The 14509-nt window shown below is 40.7% G+C and overlaps 1 protein-coding gene across 1 annotated transcript in view; it reads left to right on the top strand.

Annotated features, from left to right (window-relative positions):
• The window catches only part of LOC141178652 (dynein axonemal heavy chain 7-like), a 42416-nt gene extending 30497 nt beyond the window's left edge, over positions 1-11919 (top strand). The window contains exons 2-3 of the mRNA XM_073660545.1: positions 10920-11045; positions 11585-11919. Coding sequence (XP_073516646.1) covers positions 10920-11045; positions 11585-11705 — 247 coding nt within the window. The 3' untranslated portion in view covers positions 11706-11919. The remainder of the gene's footprint in view (positions 1-10919; positions 11046-11584) is intronic.
• Positions 11920-14509: the final 2590 nt, after the last annotated feature.

The following is a 14509-nucleotide window of genomic DNA, read 5'->3' as shown; positions in this document are numbered from 1 at the left end:
TGCCATGACGACCCGATGTCGACATGACAACATCCGGGTCACCAGACAGCAGGAAGATTGTTTGGTCATGCGCAGTGCATGACCAAACAATCTTCTCACTGTGTAGCGCTGACTGCCTGTATGGCAGAGGGATGGTGCTCCATCCCTATGCTATGCAGGCTATCAGAATAAAAAAAAAGTGAAAGTCCCAGAGTGGGACAAAGTAAAAAAGTAAAAAAACTTTCAGAAAGTGAAAAAGATTAAAACAAAATTGTAAAAATAAAAAAAAAAATAAATAAAAAATAATCCACCAAAAATAAAAATATAATGTACCCATCAATAAATATTGTTATGAAAAAAAAAAAAAAACAATAAAAGTACACATATTTGGTATTGCCGTGTCCGGAACGACCTGACCTATAAAATTGTCCCACTAGTTGACTCATTCAGTGAACACTGTGAAAAAAAAAAAAATAAAAAACGAAGCAAAAAACAATGCTTTATCATCATACTGCCAAACAAAAAATGGAATAACACGCGATCAAAAGACGAATATAAATAAATATGGTACCGCTGAAAACGTCATCTTGTCCCACAAAAAACAAGCTGCCATACAGCTCCATCATCCGAAAAATCAAAAAGTTATAGCTCTCAGAATAAAGCGATGCAAAAAAATAATTTTTTCTAGAAAATAGCTTTCTTTTATTGTGTAAAAGCGCCAAAACATAGAAAAACTATATAAATGTGGTACCGCTGTAAACGTACTGACCTGTAGAATAACGCTGCCTTATCAATTTTATCACACGCGGAGTAGAATAAAAAAAACAATTCCTGAATTGTAGGTGTTTGTTATTCTGCCTCCCAAAAGCTGGAATAGAAAGCGATCAAAAAATGTCACGTGCCTGAAAATGGCACCAATAAAAACGTCAACTTGTCCAGCAAAAAACAAGCCATCACATGACTGTCGGCCAAAATTTGGAAAAATTATAGCTCTCAAAATATGACGATGCAAAAACTAAATTTTACAAAATATGTGTCTTTTAGTGTGTGACAGCTGTCAATCATAAAAACCCGATATTCTGGTATCTCTGTAGTCGCACTGACCCAAAGAATAAGGTAGTCTAATCACTTATACCGCACGAGTAACGGCGTAAAAAATAAACACTAGGGCTGGGGTTGGGGTTAGGGTTGTGCTAATGTTAGGGTTGGGTTAGGGTTTTTTTTTGTTTTTGTTTTTTTTTTTGAAAAAAAAAACCAAGGCTGACGATATGGCAACTAGTGTTGAACGCAAGTGCTCGCTACTTGAGTTTGCGTCGGGGGCTCGGGTATGCATTGAGTATCGCGGGTGCTCGAGTCTCCGCCCCATATGCTTCGTGGCCAAAAAAACCTCGCGGGGATTGCCTGCCATGCACGAGCGATCCCCACATGTTTTTTTTGGGGTGCCTAATAACAGTGAAACATGCGGGCGGGGACTCGAGCATTTCACTTGAGCACCCGTGATACATGGTGCATACCTGAGTACCCGATGCAAACTCAAGTAGCGAGCACTTGCGCTCAAGACTAATGACAACTTATTCAATATGATGACCTAATGTCATCAAATTCTGTGTCGTACCTCTGGGTTCAAAATGTTCACTATACCCCTTGATAAAATCCTTGAGGGGTGTAGTTTCCAAAATGGGGTCACTTGTGGGGGGTTTCCACTGTTTAGGCACATCCGCTAATTATTCAAGCAAATTTTATAATCAAAAAGTCAAATGGCGCTCCTTCCCTTCCGAGCCCTGCCGTGCGCCCAAACAGTGGTTTCCCCCACATATTGGGCATCTGCTTACTCAGGAGAAATTGCAAAACAAACTGCATGGTGCAATTTCTCCTGTTACCCTTATGAAAATGCAAAAATGGTGGCTGAAAAACATTTTTGTGGGAAAAATTTGAAAATTTTATTTTTACGGCTCAATGTTATCAACTTCTGTGAAGCACCTGGGGGTTTAAGGTGCTCACCACACATCTAGATAAGTTCACTGAGGGGTCTAGTTTCCAAAATGGTGTCACTTGTGGGGGGTTTCCACTTTTTAGGCACATCAGGGGCTCCCCAAATGCAACATGGCGTCCGCTAATTATTCAAGCAAATTTTACATTCAAAAAGTCAAAATGGCGCTTCTTCCCTTCCGAACCCTGCTGTGCGCCCAAACAGTTTTTTCCCCACATATGGGATATCTGTGTGGCCAGGGAAAATTGCACAACAAATTTTGGGGTCAATTTTTTCCTGTTACCCCTGAAAAAATAAAAAAAACTGGGTCTAAAGTAACATTTTTGTGAAAAAAGTTAAATGTTCATTTTTTTCTTCCACATTCCATAAATTCATGTGAAGCACCTGAAAGGTTAATAAAGTTCTTGAATGTGGTTTTGAGCACATTGAGGGGTGCAGTTTTTAGAATGGTGTCACTTTTGGGTATTTTCTGTCATCATGTGCTGATGTAAAGTAGACATGTGGGAAATATTATTTATTAACTATTTTGTGTGACATATCTCTGATTTAAGGGCATAAAAATTCAAATTTTGAAAATTGCAAAATTTTCAACATTTTCGCCAAATTTCTGTTTTTTTCACAAATAAACACAAGTGATATCGAAGAAATTTTACCACAATCATGAAGTACAATATGTCACGAAAAACAGTCTCAGAATCAGGGGGATCCGTTGAAGTATTCCAGAGTAATTACCTCATAAAGTGACAGTGGTCAGAATTGTAAAAATTGGCCTGGTCATTAACGTGCAAACCACCTTGGGTTGTAAAGGAGGAAAATAGCAAAAAAATGTAAGCAAAAAATGTGGTCATGATGCGCTGTTATGGGGGAGGGGGTCTGCTGCTGACACTGGTATTGGGGTAATGTCCCCCAATTCTGTTAATATCCTCCATCCTGGTATGTATGGCCCATCCTTCCTGGTATAAGTGGCCCCCATCCCATCCTGGTATGCATGGCACCCCTTGATCCCCCATCCTGGTATGCATGAAACCCCTTGAGCCCCCATCCTGGTATGCATGGCACCCCTTGAGCCCCCATCCTGGTATGCATGGCACCCCTTGAGCCCCCATCCTGGTATGCATGGCACCCCTTGAGCCCCCATCCTGGTATGCCTACGAAAAAAAATAAATAAACAATCATACTCACCTCCTCTCTCCTCTAGCGCTGTCCCGCTCTGCTGCCGACACTCTCACTGTGTGAGCCGATCATGGCAGGGCGCGCATGGCGTCCCTGCCATGCGCCCTCACACATTGTGAGACGTTGTGCTGGAATAGTCACTGCTCCCCACGCCGGGACACTGTGCTTGGGGAGCTGTGACCATTCAGTCTGTTCAATAGCCTGCACCCTGGAGCCGCAGCGCGGCTCCTGCTGCCACTCTGCGGTCTGTGTGCCCGCTTTTAAAGACTATAGATATTCACTACAACCCATGGGAGTGGGTTATAGAGAATATTCATGAGCTTTAATAGCGGGCACACAGACCGCAGAGTGGCAGCAGGAGCCGCGCTGCGGCTCCAGGGTGCCGGCTATTAAGAAAAATTAATATTCATTGCTCTCCACGCCCATGGGCGTGGGGAGCAGGGAATATTCATTTTCTTTAGTAGCGGGCATAGCGTAGGCTGCAGCAGGTGGCTGCTGCCTCCTGTGCCACGCTGATCCCCAGCTGCTGCTCCCCCACCACCATGCACAGCCATGTATATAGTATTCGAACTATAAGACGCACCCCTCACTTTCCTCTAAAATTTTGAAGGAAAAAAGTGCGTCTTATAGTCCGAAAAATAAGATAAGTAAAAAGCAATAGTGCGTATAAATAACATAGGTTACTTGGTAAACACCGTTTTTGATTAAAAAAAAAAAAAAAAAAAAAAGCATAAAAGCCATTCCACCAGCGTCAAGGTGTTCACAAACCGGGATGGTCTTAACCTCTAGTGTTAGAACCTTACCATGTGACGTCAATGTGAATAAGGGCCGAGCAGGACTGGGTCCCAAATATGAATACCCAGCAAATGGGAATCTATATAAACAGTGTCCAGCCTAACCCCTTAGTGACCGAGCTAATCTTGACCTTAACCCCTTCACGACCTATGATGTATAGGTAGGTCATAGGTCGTGTATCCCCTTTGATGCGGGCTCCGGCATGGATCCCACATCTTTACCGGCACATGACAGCTGATTTGATTGCAATCCACCCACGGCTGTTAACATGTTAAATGCCGCTGTCAAACTTTGACAGCGGCATTTAACATGATCGCGCCGGAAGCGCGTCACAAACCCCACCCATCAGCGCCCCTGTCACATGATCGCGCGGGGCAGATCGGTTGGCATGACAATCGGGGGTCTGCCAAAGACCAACTGTGCTTATCATTGCTGATCTGCTATGAATGCTGACCCATGACCGGCTTTCATAACAAATAATTTTTGCCACACAAAGCAGGGCTGCAGCCTTGCTATGTGTAGCACAAGCGATCAGAAGGTTGCAGCTTCAAGTCTCCTGAGCAGACTATTGAAGCAACTAAAAAGTAGAAAAAAAAAGTTTTAAAAAAAGATTTAAAATATGAAAAAAAATATAAACTTTCAAAACACCTCCCTTTTGCCCCATTTAAAATAAAACAATAAAAAAAAAAAAACAGATATTTGGTATCGCTGCATTCAGAAACGCCCGATCTATCAAAATATAAAAAGAATTAATCCAATCTGTCAATGGTGTAACGAGAAAAAAAATAAAAATGGCTGCATTTTTGGTCGCCGCAACATTGCAATAAAATGCAGTAACAAGCGATCAAAACATAGGATCTACCCCAAAATGGTATCAATAAAAACGTCAACTTGTCGCGCAAAAAAATAACTCCTCACCCAGCCCCAGATCTCATAAATTGGAGACAGAAAATGGCACCATTTGTTTTTTTTTTTTAAAAACTTTGGATTTTTTTTTCACCACGTAAGTAAAAAAGAACCTATACATGTTTGGTATCTACGAACTTGTAATAACCTAGAGAATAATGGCAGGTCAGTTTTATGATATAGTGAACAAAAAAAAAAAAAAAAAAACAATTGTGGAATTGCAGTTTGTTTTGCAATTTCACCGCACTTGGAATTTTTTTCCTATTTTCAAGTACACGATATAGTAAAACCAATGGTGTATTTAAAAAGTACAACTCGTCCTTCAAAAACAAGCCCTCATATGGCTATCTGGACAGAAAAGTAAAAAAGTTATGGCTCTGGGAAGAAGCGGAGCAAAAACCGAAAACACAAAAACGGAAAATCCCAAAGTCGTGAAGGGGTTAATGATCTGGCCAAATTTTACTAATCTCACTAGTGTTACTTGATGTGGTAATAACTCTGGAATGCTTCAACGGATCCCACTGATTCTGAGAGTATTTTTTCGTGACACATTTTACTTCACGATAGTGGTAAAAGTATTACAATTTTGGCAAAAATGTTTAAAAAAATAATTGCAATTTTCAGACTTTCAATCTTTATATCATTAAACCAGTTAGTCATGCCGTACAAAATAATTAACTAAGGGTATGTGCACATGATGCAGAAATGCTCAGGATTTTTTCCTGAGCATTTCTGCGTCTCCCTGGCAGGAAAAAACGCATGCGGATTGTACATGCGGTTTCCTGCCAGGGACATGCGGATGTGAAGCGGTCTTCACTTTCATTTCCGCATGCGGGTTGACAAGCTCTTCCCAAGCAATTTTAGCATCACTTGAGTGCTTGTCAACTTCACACTATATAAATCCATGCAAACAGCATGGATTTATATAGTGTGTGAATGTCAAAAAATAAATATATACTCACCCTCTGATGGCCCGCGGTGTCCTGCTTCGCTCGGTCCCGGCTGCCGGCAGTGAAGACTGAAGGACCTGCCAACGTCAGAGTCACGTGACCCGTCACATGACTCTGATGTCAGCGAAGGTCCTTCTTCATTCAACCGCGAAGTGCCGGGAACCAAGCAGGAGCGCTGCTCGGGCCGTCAGAAGGTGAGTGAGTATGTGTGTATATGTATGTATGTATGTATGTATATATATATATATTATATACACACCATCCGCACATTAGACCGCATGGAATGCGCATCTACATATACAGTGATGCGGATTCCATGCGTTCTAATGCTAGTCAATGGCGGCAAAAAAGCAGCGTTTCCGCAAAATTAATTGACAAGCTGAAGATTTTTGAGCGCAGCGTTTACGCTGCGGAAAATTCCGCATCATGGGCACAGCACATGCGGATTTCCATTGGGGAACATTGCTGCCCTTCTACCATGCGTTTTTAATGCGTTTCCGCGGAGTTTCCGCAGCTGCAAAAACGCCGCAGAAACGCATTAAAAATGCATCCTGTGAACTCCGCCTAATAACATTTCCCATATTTCTACTTGATATCTGTATTATTTTTTAAACATCATTTTATGTTGTTAGGATGTTATAGGGATTAAAAGTTTAGCAGCAATTTCATTTTTTCAACAAATTTACAAAACCTGTTTCTATAGGGAGCTATTCAGATTTCAATGGACTTTGAGGGAACTATATGTAGGAAACTCCCCAAAAGTGATACCATTTTAAAAACTGCACCCCTCAAATACTTCAAAACTGCTGTCAGTTTTTTTTAACCCTTCAGGTGCTACACAGGAATTAATGCAAGGTGGAATGAAAACATTTTTTTTTTACCTCAAATGTTCCTTTAGCCTCAATTTTTTCACTTTTGCAACAGTGGACCCCACAGTTTGTTACCCACTTTCTCACAAGCACAGAGATGCCCCACATGTAGTCAAAAAGTTCTGTTTGGACACACGGCAGGGCTTGGAACGGAAGAAGCAATATTTTAATTTTGGAACATAAATTTGGCTGACACAGATAGCGGGCACAGTGTTGCATTTGCAGTGCCCCTAAGGTGCCTAAACAGCAGAAATCCCTCACAACTGACCCCATTTTGAAAACTACACCCCTCAAGGATTTTATCCAGGGGTATAGTGAGCATTTTGAACCCACAGGTACTACATAGAATTTGATAATAACATTAGGTCGTCATATTGTCATTTTTTTTTCCGTAACTTTTGAAAAAAAACATAACTCTAAGCCTAACCCTAAACCTAACCCTAACCTTAAGACAAACCATAAGCCTAATCCTAATGCCAAAGAATGAAAGAAATAAAAAAAATGTGATCTAAGGGGATGACATGAGGGGGATGATCAAGGGGTTGCACAGCGAGGCACAACCCAAGTATTGTCCTTTTTACTAATTATTGGGCTTTTGATCACTGTGATAGGGTCTATCATAGTGATCAAAAGTCAGGAACCAATAGGAAAAATTCCTGCGGAAGATCTCGGCGGGCACACTGTGCATGCGCCCACCATTTTGCTTCATGAGGAAGAGGGCCAGGGGATGGCGGATCTGGTACTAAGGTACCGTGGTGGTTTGGGGACACTATTTCTCTCTCCTTTGACATATTATATGATGCCAGAAGAGAAAGTAATGATTTTTACACCGGATCTCCCTTTTTATGTGATTGCCGTTATTTATTGAATAATGGCGATCACGTGATCAGGGACCGGAAAAACCAGCCCTGATCATGTTCTTCAGGGTCTCAGCTAAAACTGTGATATGGGAATAAGGCCCCATAGCGGCCGCTGTTTTAATGCATATCGGCGGTCATTAAAGGGTTAAAGAAAGAAAGGCCACACGCTTACCTGCACTAAGTGCAGAAACCTTAAACTTAACCGAAAAAAAAAATTAACTAAAGTATAAGTTGGTATGCACGCAAATAATGGAAGTGATGATATGGCCCCACAAAGCCGTGATCTCCAGATCATCGATTCTGTCTGGGATTTCATGAAGAGACAGAAGAATTTGTGCAAACCTACATCCACAGAAGATCTATACCTACTATTCTCACCTCTCTAATGGTTATCTGCCACCTGTCAGTCATGATTTAAGCTGCTGCTATTCCATTGCATCATCTCATTGTGTGACCACAGTAGCCATTACTGGCCACATAAGTGAGCTGTCAATTTCAGTAATGTCAAGATGCATATCATCACTGCAGCACCATAAAGGAAGGCTGAGAGGGAACCACTGGTGTTCATTTTTAAGGTGAGAGCATTATTTTTGCCAATTTAACCTTGTAGGGACCCAGTGCTGATGTTTTGCCCTTGGCTATAACTCTGCACTGTTGTAAATTTGCGGCATGGAGTTAAAGCTTCTGCTCCTCCAATCTGATGCCTGGCTGTCAGACATATCTGGGAACTCTATGGAGAAAGCAGAGGTGGTTTATTACTGCTTCTGTATTCTTTTGCTAACTACATAGTACACAATGAGTGTTAAGGCCCCGTCACACATAACGAGATCGCTAGAGAGATCGTTGATACGTCACGGTTTTAGTGAAGCAATAGCGATCTCGCTAGCGATCTCGTTATGTCTGACAGGTAGCAACGATCAGGCCCCTGCTGTGAGATCGCTGATCGTTACAAAGCTTCCTGGACCATTCCTGGGTCGTTGCGCTCCCACTGGGCAGTGTGCATCGCTGTATTTGACACCTTATCAACGACCTCGTTAGCAATTCAGAACTGAGACACGTAGGCATGCATGAATTGGACTTTAAGAGTCAGTGAAGATGTCCAGAGATCTCAGTCCGATCACGGATCACAATGCATGGACTAGCCGCAGGTCTCCCAACTGAAGCATGATATGCAGATATGAAGCAGTTTCTAATCTGGGCCATGGCAATTCTTTCAGTGTTTTTACAGCATTTTCACACATTGAAATAAATGGTGTGGTGGGGATACATAAAAAAACGCACACAAAAATGTGTATATTTTATGCAGTAGCGTTCATCAATCGGAGAGGAGGGGGCGCGGAAAAGTAATTTTATGTACGCCTTTGTGACACAGTACAGTCCCTATCAAGGTGTGGATCGTTGAAATAGCTGCTGTGTGAAAGCGTCCCAACGACCGCCGAGATCGTTAGTTAGATCGCTGGGGCGGCCGAAATAGTTGGCAGGTTCTGCATGTTTGACAGCTCCCCAGCGATCACGAAACGACTTTCCAGTGATCCCAAAACCGTGACATAATAACGATCTCGCTAGCAATCTCGTTATGTGTGACGGGGCCTTTATGTACTGTACATAAGCATCAATAATTCTGTAGGATTTTGTGATCACATCGCCAGGTGTCTGCCAGTGTAGCAGAACTGCTGGATCTTAGCAGGCCCAGATCAGCCCCATCAGTGACTTATTTCAATGTAGTGGCTGGTTTTTGCTTTAACTGGGGTTCTAATGGATGTCTCAGTTACAGTGGAACAAAAATCTACACATACATAATGTATCTACACAAACCTAATCACCTGGAGAGTTCATTCAATAGGCTATTTGGAGTGGAACATGAACATGTTCAGCTTTTTCTGATATTTGCATCTCAAAATATATAAATTGTCGTGGTAGCCCCTCCAAGAAGAGCTAATTTGGATTGAGATACAAATTATCTCCAAATCTGCTATTTTTGGTTCAAATTGGGTAAATGAAATAAATACGATGCAGTGGAGAAATAAACTAACACACAGCCAGTGTCTGAGTGTACAATTATTGTCTGCCCTCAGATCCCAAGCAACAAGTATTTATTACACCCCCAGAAGAAAGGGGATGGCGAACATTACCTAACAGAGAAAGTATTTTAATTGGAAATAACAGTCGTCCTTGAAAGCAGCTCTGTCCAATTAACTATACAGTACTTTAAAAAAAACAGAGGAAAGCGTAACAGAAACAGCTCTATACCCGGTGTTATCGCTTTTATGAATAACACTTATAAAGCGAATATTAAAATATCAAAGATAAATAGGTAGATTTAATTGTCTAAAGTAATAATCAAAGCAAAGTATGAATATTTACCATAACAAAAGTATACAATAATTTATAGGTACCCCAACTCTGTGCTAAAAAATTATATAATTTGTTGCACATAAAACAAAGCCTCATGAAGTTATATCAGTGAAAAAATAAAATTATATCTACATAAAAGTGGACAGACTAAAACATTTTTTTTTTTACTAAGACCCTTTCAGGCCCAGACATTAATAGGTTAAGTCATCTTTAATACTTCGGTATATTGGATATCATTAAACTCATAAGTATATCGTAGTGTTGAACCGTATTGGAATGGTGTATAGGTGTATTGTCCCTAGGGACCCACTGACATATATTAGGGTACGTTGAGGAAATAAAAACAGACAACATGACCAAAATAGCAATTGCGAGATTGTTTATTGCCAGAAAATTGATTGCAAAATATTGGATTAGAGAGGAGCCCCCGTCCAGACGAGAATTCATTGCCCAAACGAACTATATAATTCAACTTGAAAAAAGTATTTACACCAAGACGAATAAGCAGGAATACTTCCATAAATGATGGCAGCCACGGTTGGATAGGATTAATTAGAGTAACACCTATATACTGTATAGTAAAACTCTTGGTAAACTGCATGGCGGAGTGGAGAGGGAAGAAGGAAAGAAGAAAAGGGGAAGAGAAGGAAAGGGAGTAGGGGAAGGAAAGAAAAGGAAAGGAAAGAAGGGGGGGGATAAAATAAAAAAGAGAAAGAAAGGTCTCCATGGGGGCAGACTTACTGTAATATTGTAAAACGAGTATTGGCATGTAATATCTGTTCCAAGTTTTGTTATGTTTAATAAAAATTTCTGATTAAAAAAAAAAAGAACCTCCTAAGTATAAAAGTATATCTAAAGTTAATAGAAGGCAATGGATCAGATTTCTCAAAAATATCAATTATCTGTAATTGGATTTTATTTATTTTGTCAAGAATGTAACATCAAGAAACCACATCAAACACCTTGATCTCTTATATCATAACTTCAGTGGTATAGTATTTTTAATTGTACTTAAAAACTTTTTTAAATGCTTACCTTATAGATTGGAAATAGTGCCAAAACCTTGGAAGAAGTCTTTTTTGACAAATTACAACTTCATCAAGGAAAATTTGAACTCAATGAACCCAACAATGGCTGCTGTTTTGGATTTATGGCATTCTTCATTCATGTAAGTAATTACAATACAACTCTGCCTTGGTTATCTTTTCTTTTTTGATGTCTTGTAAAGTGCGCATTAAAGGGGCATTTAATAATAATAATAATAATAATAATAATTAGAAATGTAGTATAGTTTTTCTGATTCGCTATGTCTCTTTCCTCATGTGCAGGCATTGCAGGACATTAGGTATCCATGGTTACGACCACTAGCAACTAGCTAACTGTCACTATATCAGTGGTCGTAACCATGGATACCTAAAGGTCCTGCAATGAGGAAAGAGACATAGCCAATCAGAAAAACTATACTACATTTCTAATTGGAGGTATTTGATGATATTATTATTATTACACCTACTACAAATTGAGATAGGATCTCGGAGATAGGAATACCCCTTTTATTTATAGGGCTTCAATTTTGGCTAAAAGGGGTGTACAAAACTACACCAAAACCGCACTGTCAGTACAGCCATTGCCAATAAGGTGCAGTTGTTGGTGCTTTTCTTTATTTTTAATGTACATTTTTAACTTTGTTCTTTTTAATTTCCAAAGGCAATTACGTCTTGTTGATACTGATGAATTTCACAACCGCCAGGAGTCAATGGAGCTATCCATTTTCCAAAATCTTCCTATGAGACATATTGATTCTGCCAAGGAAAAATTACTTAAGTAAGGAATATAAATGTTACTGGATAATTTGTTAGCCTATTAGTCCACTTAACTTGCCAGGGTCATAGTTTTCCAATACAGTTAGAAGAGGGGTACATAAGTATGTGAATAGACTGATACTCTACAGTAAATAGGAAAACTCTTTTCTTTTTAATCTATTGAGAATTTTATTGTACAGATATATATATATATATATATATATATATATATATATATATATTTATTATACACACACACACACACACACACACACACATACATACACAGTACAGACCAAACGTTTGGACACACCTTCTCATTTAAAGATTTTTCTGTATTTTCATGACTATGAAAATCGTACATTCACACTGAAGGCATCAAAACTATGAATTAACACATGTGGAATTATATACTTAACAAAAAAGTGTGAAACTGAAAATATGTCTTATATTCTAGGTTCTTCAAAGTAGCCACCTTTTGCTTTGATGACTGCTTTGCACACTCTTGGCATTCTCTTGATGAGCTTCAAGAGGTAGTCACCGGAAATGGTCTTCCAACAATCTTGAAGGAGTTCCCAGAGATGCTTAGCACTTGTTGGCCCTTTTGCCTTCACTCTGCGGTCCAGCTCACCCCAAACCATCTCGATTGGGTTCAGGTCTGGTGACTGTGGAGGCCAGGTCATCGGGCGCAGCACCCCATCACTCTCCTTCTTGGTCAAATAGCCCTTACACAGCCTGGAGGTGTGTTTGGGGTCATTGTCCTGTTGAAAAATAAATGATGGTCCAACTAAACGCAAACCGGATGGAATAGCATGCCGCTGCAAGATGCTATGGTAGCCATGCTGGTTCAGTATGCCTTCAATTTTGAATAAATCTCCATCAGTGTCACCAGCAAAGGACCCCCACACCATCACACCTCCTCCTCCATTCTTCACGGTGGGAACCAGGCATGTAGAGTCCATCCGTTCACCTTTTCTGCGTCGCACAAAGACACGGTGGTTGGAACCAAAGATCTCAAATTTGGACTCATCAGACCAAAGCACAGATTTCCACTGGTCTAATGTACATTCCTTGTGTTCTTTAGCCCAAACTTGTCTCTTCTGCTTGTTGCCTGTCCTTAGCAGTGGTTTCCTAGCAGCTATTTTGCCATGAAGGCCTGCTGCACAAAGTCTCCTCTTAACATTTGTTGTAGAGCTGTGTCTGCTGCTAGAACTCTGTGTGATATTGACCTGGTCTCTAATCTGAGCTGCTGTTAACCTGCGATTTCGAGGCTGGTGACTCGGATAAACTTATCCTCAGAAGCAGAGGTGACTCTTGGTCTTCCTTTCCTGGGGCTGTTTCTTTGTAGCGCTTGATGGTTTTTGCAACTGCACTTGGGGACACTTTCAAAGTTTGCCCAATTTTTCTGACTGACTGACCTTCATTTCTTAAAGTAATGATGGCCACTCGTTTTTCTTTACTTAGCTGCTTTTTTTCTTGCCATAATACAAATTCTAACAGTCTATTCAGTAGGACTATCAGCTGTGTATCCACCTGACTTCTGCACAACACAACTGATGGTCCCAACCCCATTTATAAGGCAAGAAATCCCACTTATTAAACCTGACAGGGCACACCTGTGAAGTGAAAACCATTTCCGGTGACTACCTCTTGAAGCTCATCAAGAGAATGCCAAGAGTGTGCAAAGCAGTCATCAAAGCAAAAGGTGGCTACATTGAAGAACCTAGAATATAAGACATATTTTCAGTTGTTTCACACTTTTTTGTTAAGTATATAATTCCACATGTGTTAATTCATAGTTTTGATGCCTTCAGTGTGAATGTACAATTTTCATAGTCATGAAAATACTGAAAAATCTTTAAATGAGAAGGTGTATCCAAACTTTTGGTCTGTACTGTATACATAAAATATATGTGCTTAAAGCCCAATGAAGTGCAGGGCGATTGGCATTTACCAGAGAACACCAAGATTGGCAGATTCCACACTGGCGTCCTGTGCTCTTCACGGATGAGAGCAGGTTCACACTGAGCACATGTGACAGTCGTGACAGTCTGGAAACGCCATGGTGAATGTTCTGCTGCCTGCGACATCCTTCAGCATGACCGGTTTGGCAGTGGGTCAGTAATGGTGTGGGGAGGCATTTCTTTGGAGGGCCGCACAGCCCTCCATGTGCTCGCTAGAGGTAGCCTGACTGCCATTAGGTACCGGAATGAGATCCTCCTCATTGTGAGACCATATGCAGGTTGAGTGGACCCTGGGTTCCTTCTGATGCATAACAATGCAAGGCTTCATGTTGCTAAAGTGTGTCAGCAGTTCCTGCATGATGAAGGCATTGATGCTTTGGACTGGCCTGCCCGTTCCCCAGACCTGAAGCCAATCGAGCACATCTCATTCCATCCACCATTGCCACGTTGCACCACAGACTGTCCAGGTGTTGACTGATGCTTTAATCCAGGTCTGGGAGGAGATCCCTCAGGAGAACATCCGCAACCTCATCAGGAGCATGGCCAGGCGTTGTACGGAGGTCATACAGGCACAATGAGGCCACACACACTACTGAGCATCATTTCCTTATCTTGAGGCATTTCCACTGAAGTTGGATCAACCAGACCTCCATGGGATATTTTTGATTTACATTGATTATTTTTATGCTTTATTGTTCTCAACGAATTGCACTATGTAATGAATAAAGATATGCACCTGGAGTATTTCATCCAGTGATATCTAGGATGTGGTATTTATGTGTTACCTTTATTTTTTTGAGCAGTGTATATATATATATATATTTTTTATATAATTATCTATATATACTTTGGGGGAAATAATCATT

This window comes from Phyllobates terribilis, unplaced genomic scaffold (genome assembly GCF_046119375.1).
Source record: "Phyllobates terribilis strain yellow unplaced genomic scaffold, ASM4611937v1 Scaffold_29__1_contigs__length_15306474, whole genome shotgun sequence".
NCBI lineage: Eukaryota > Metazoa > Chordata > Amphibia > Anura > Dendrobatidae > Phyllobates > Phyllobates terribilis.
Note: the sequence above shows the minus strand (reverse complement) of the source record. Positions and strands in the feature narration are given on the sequence as shown.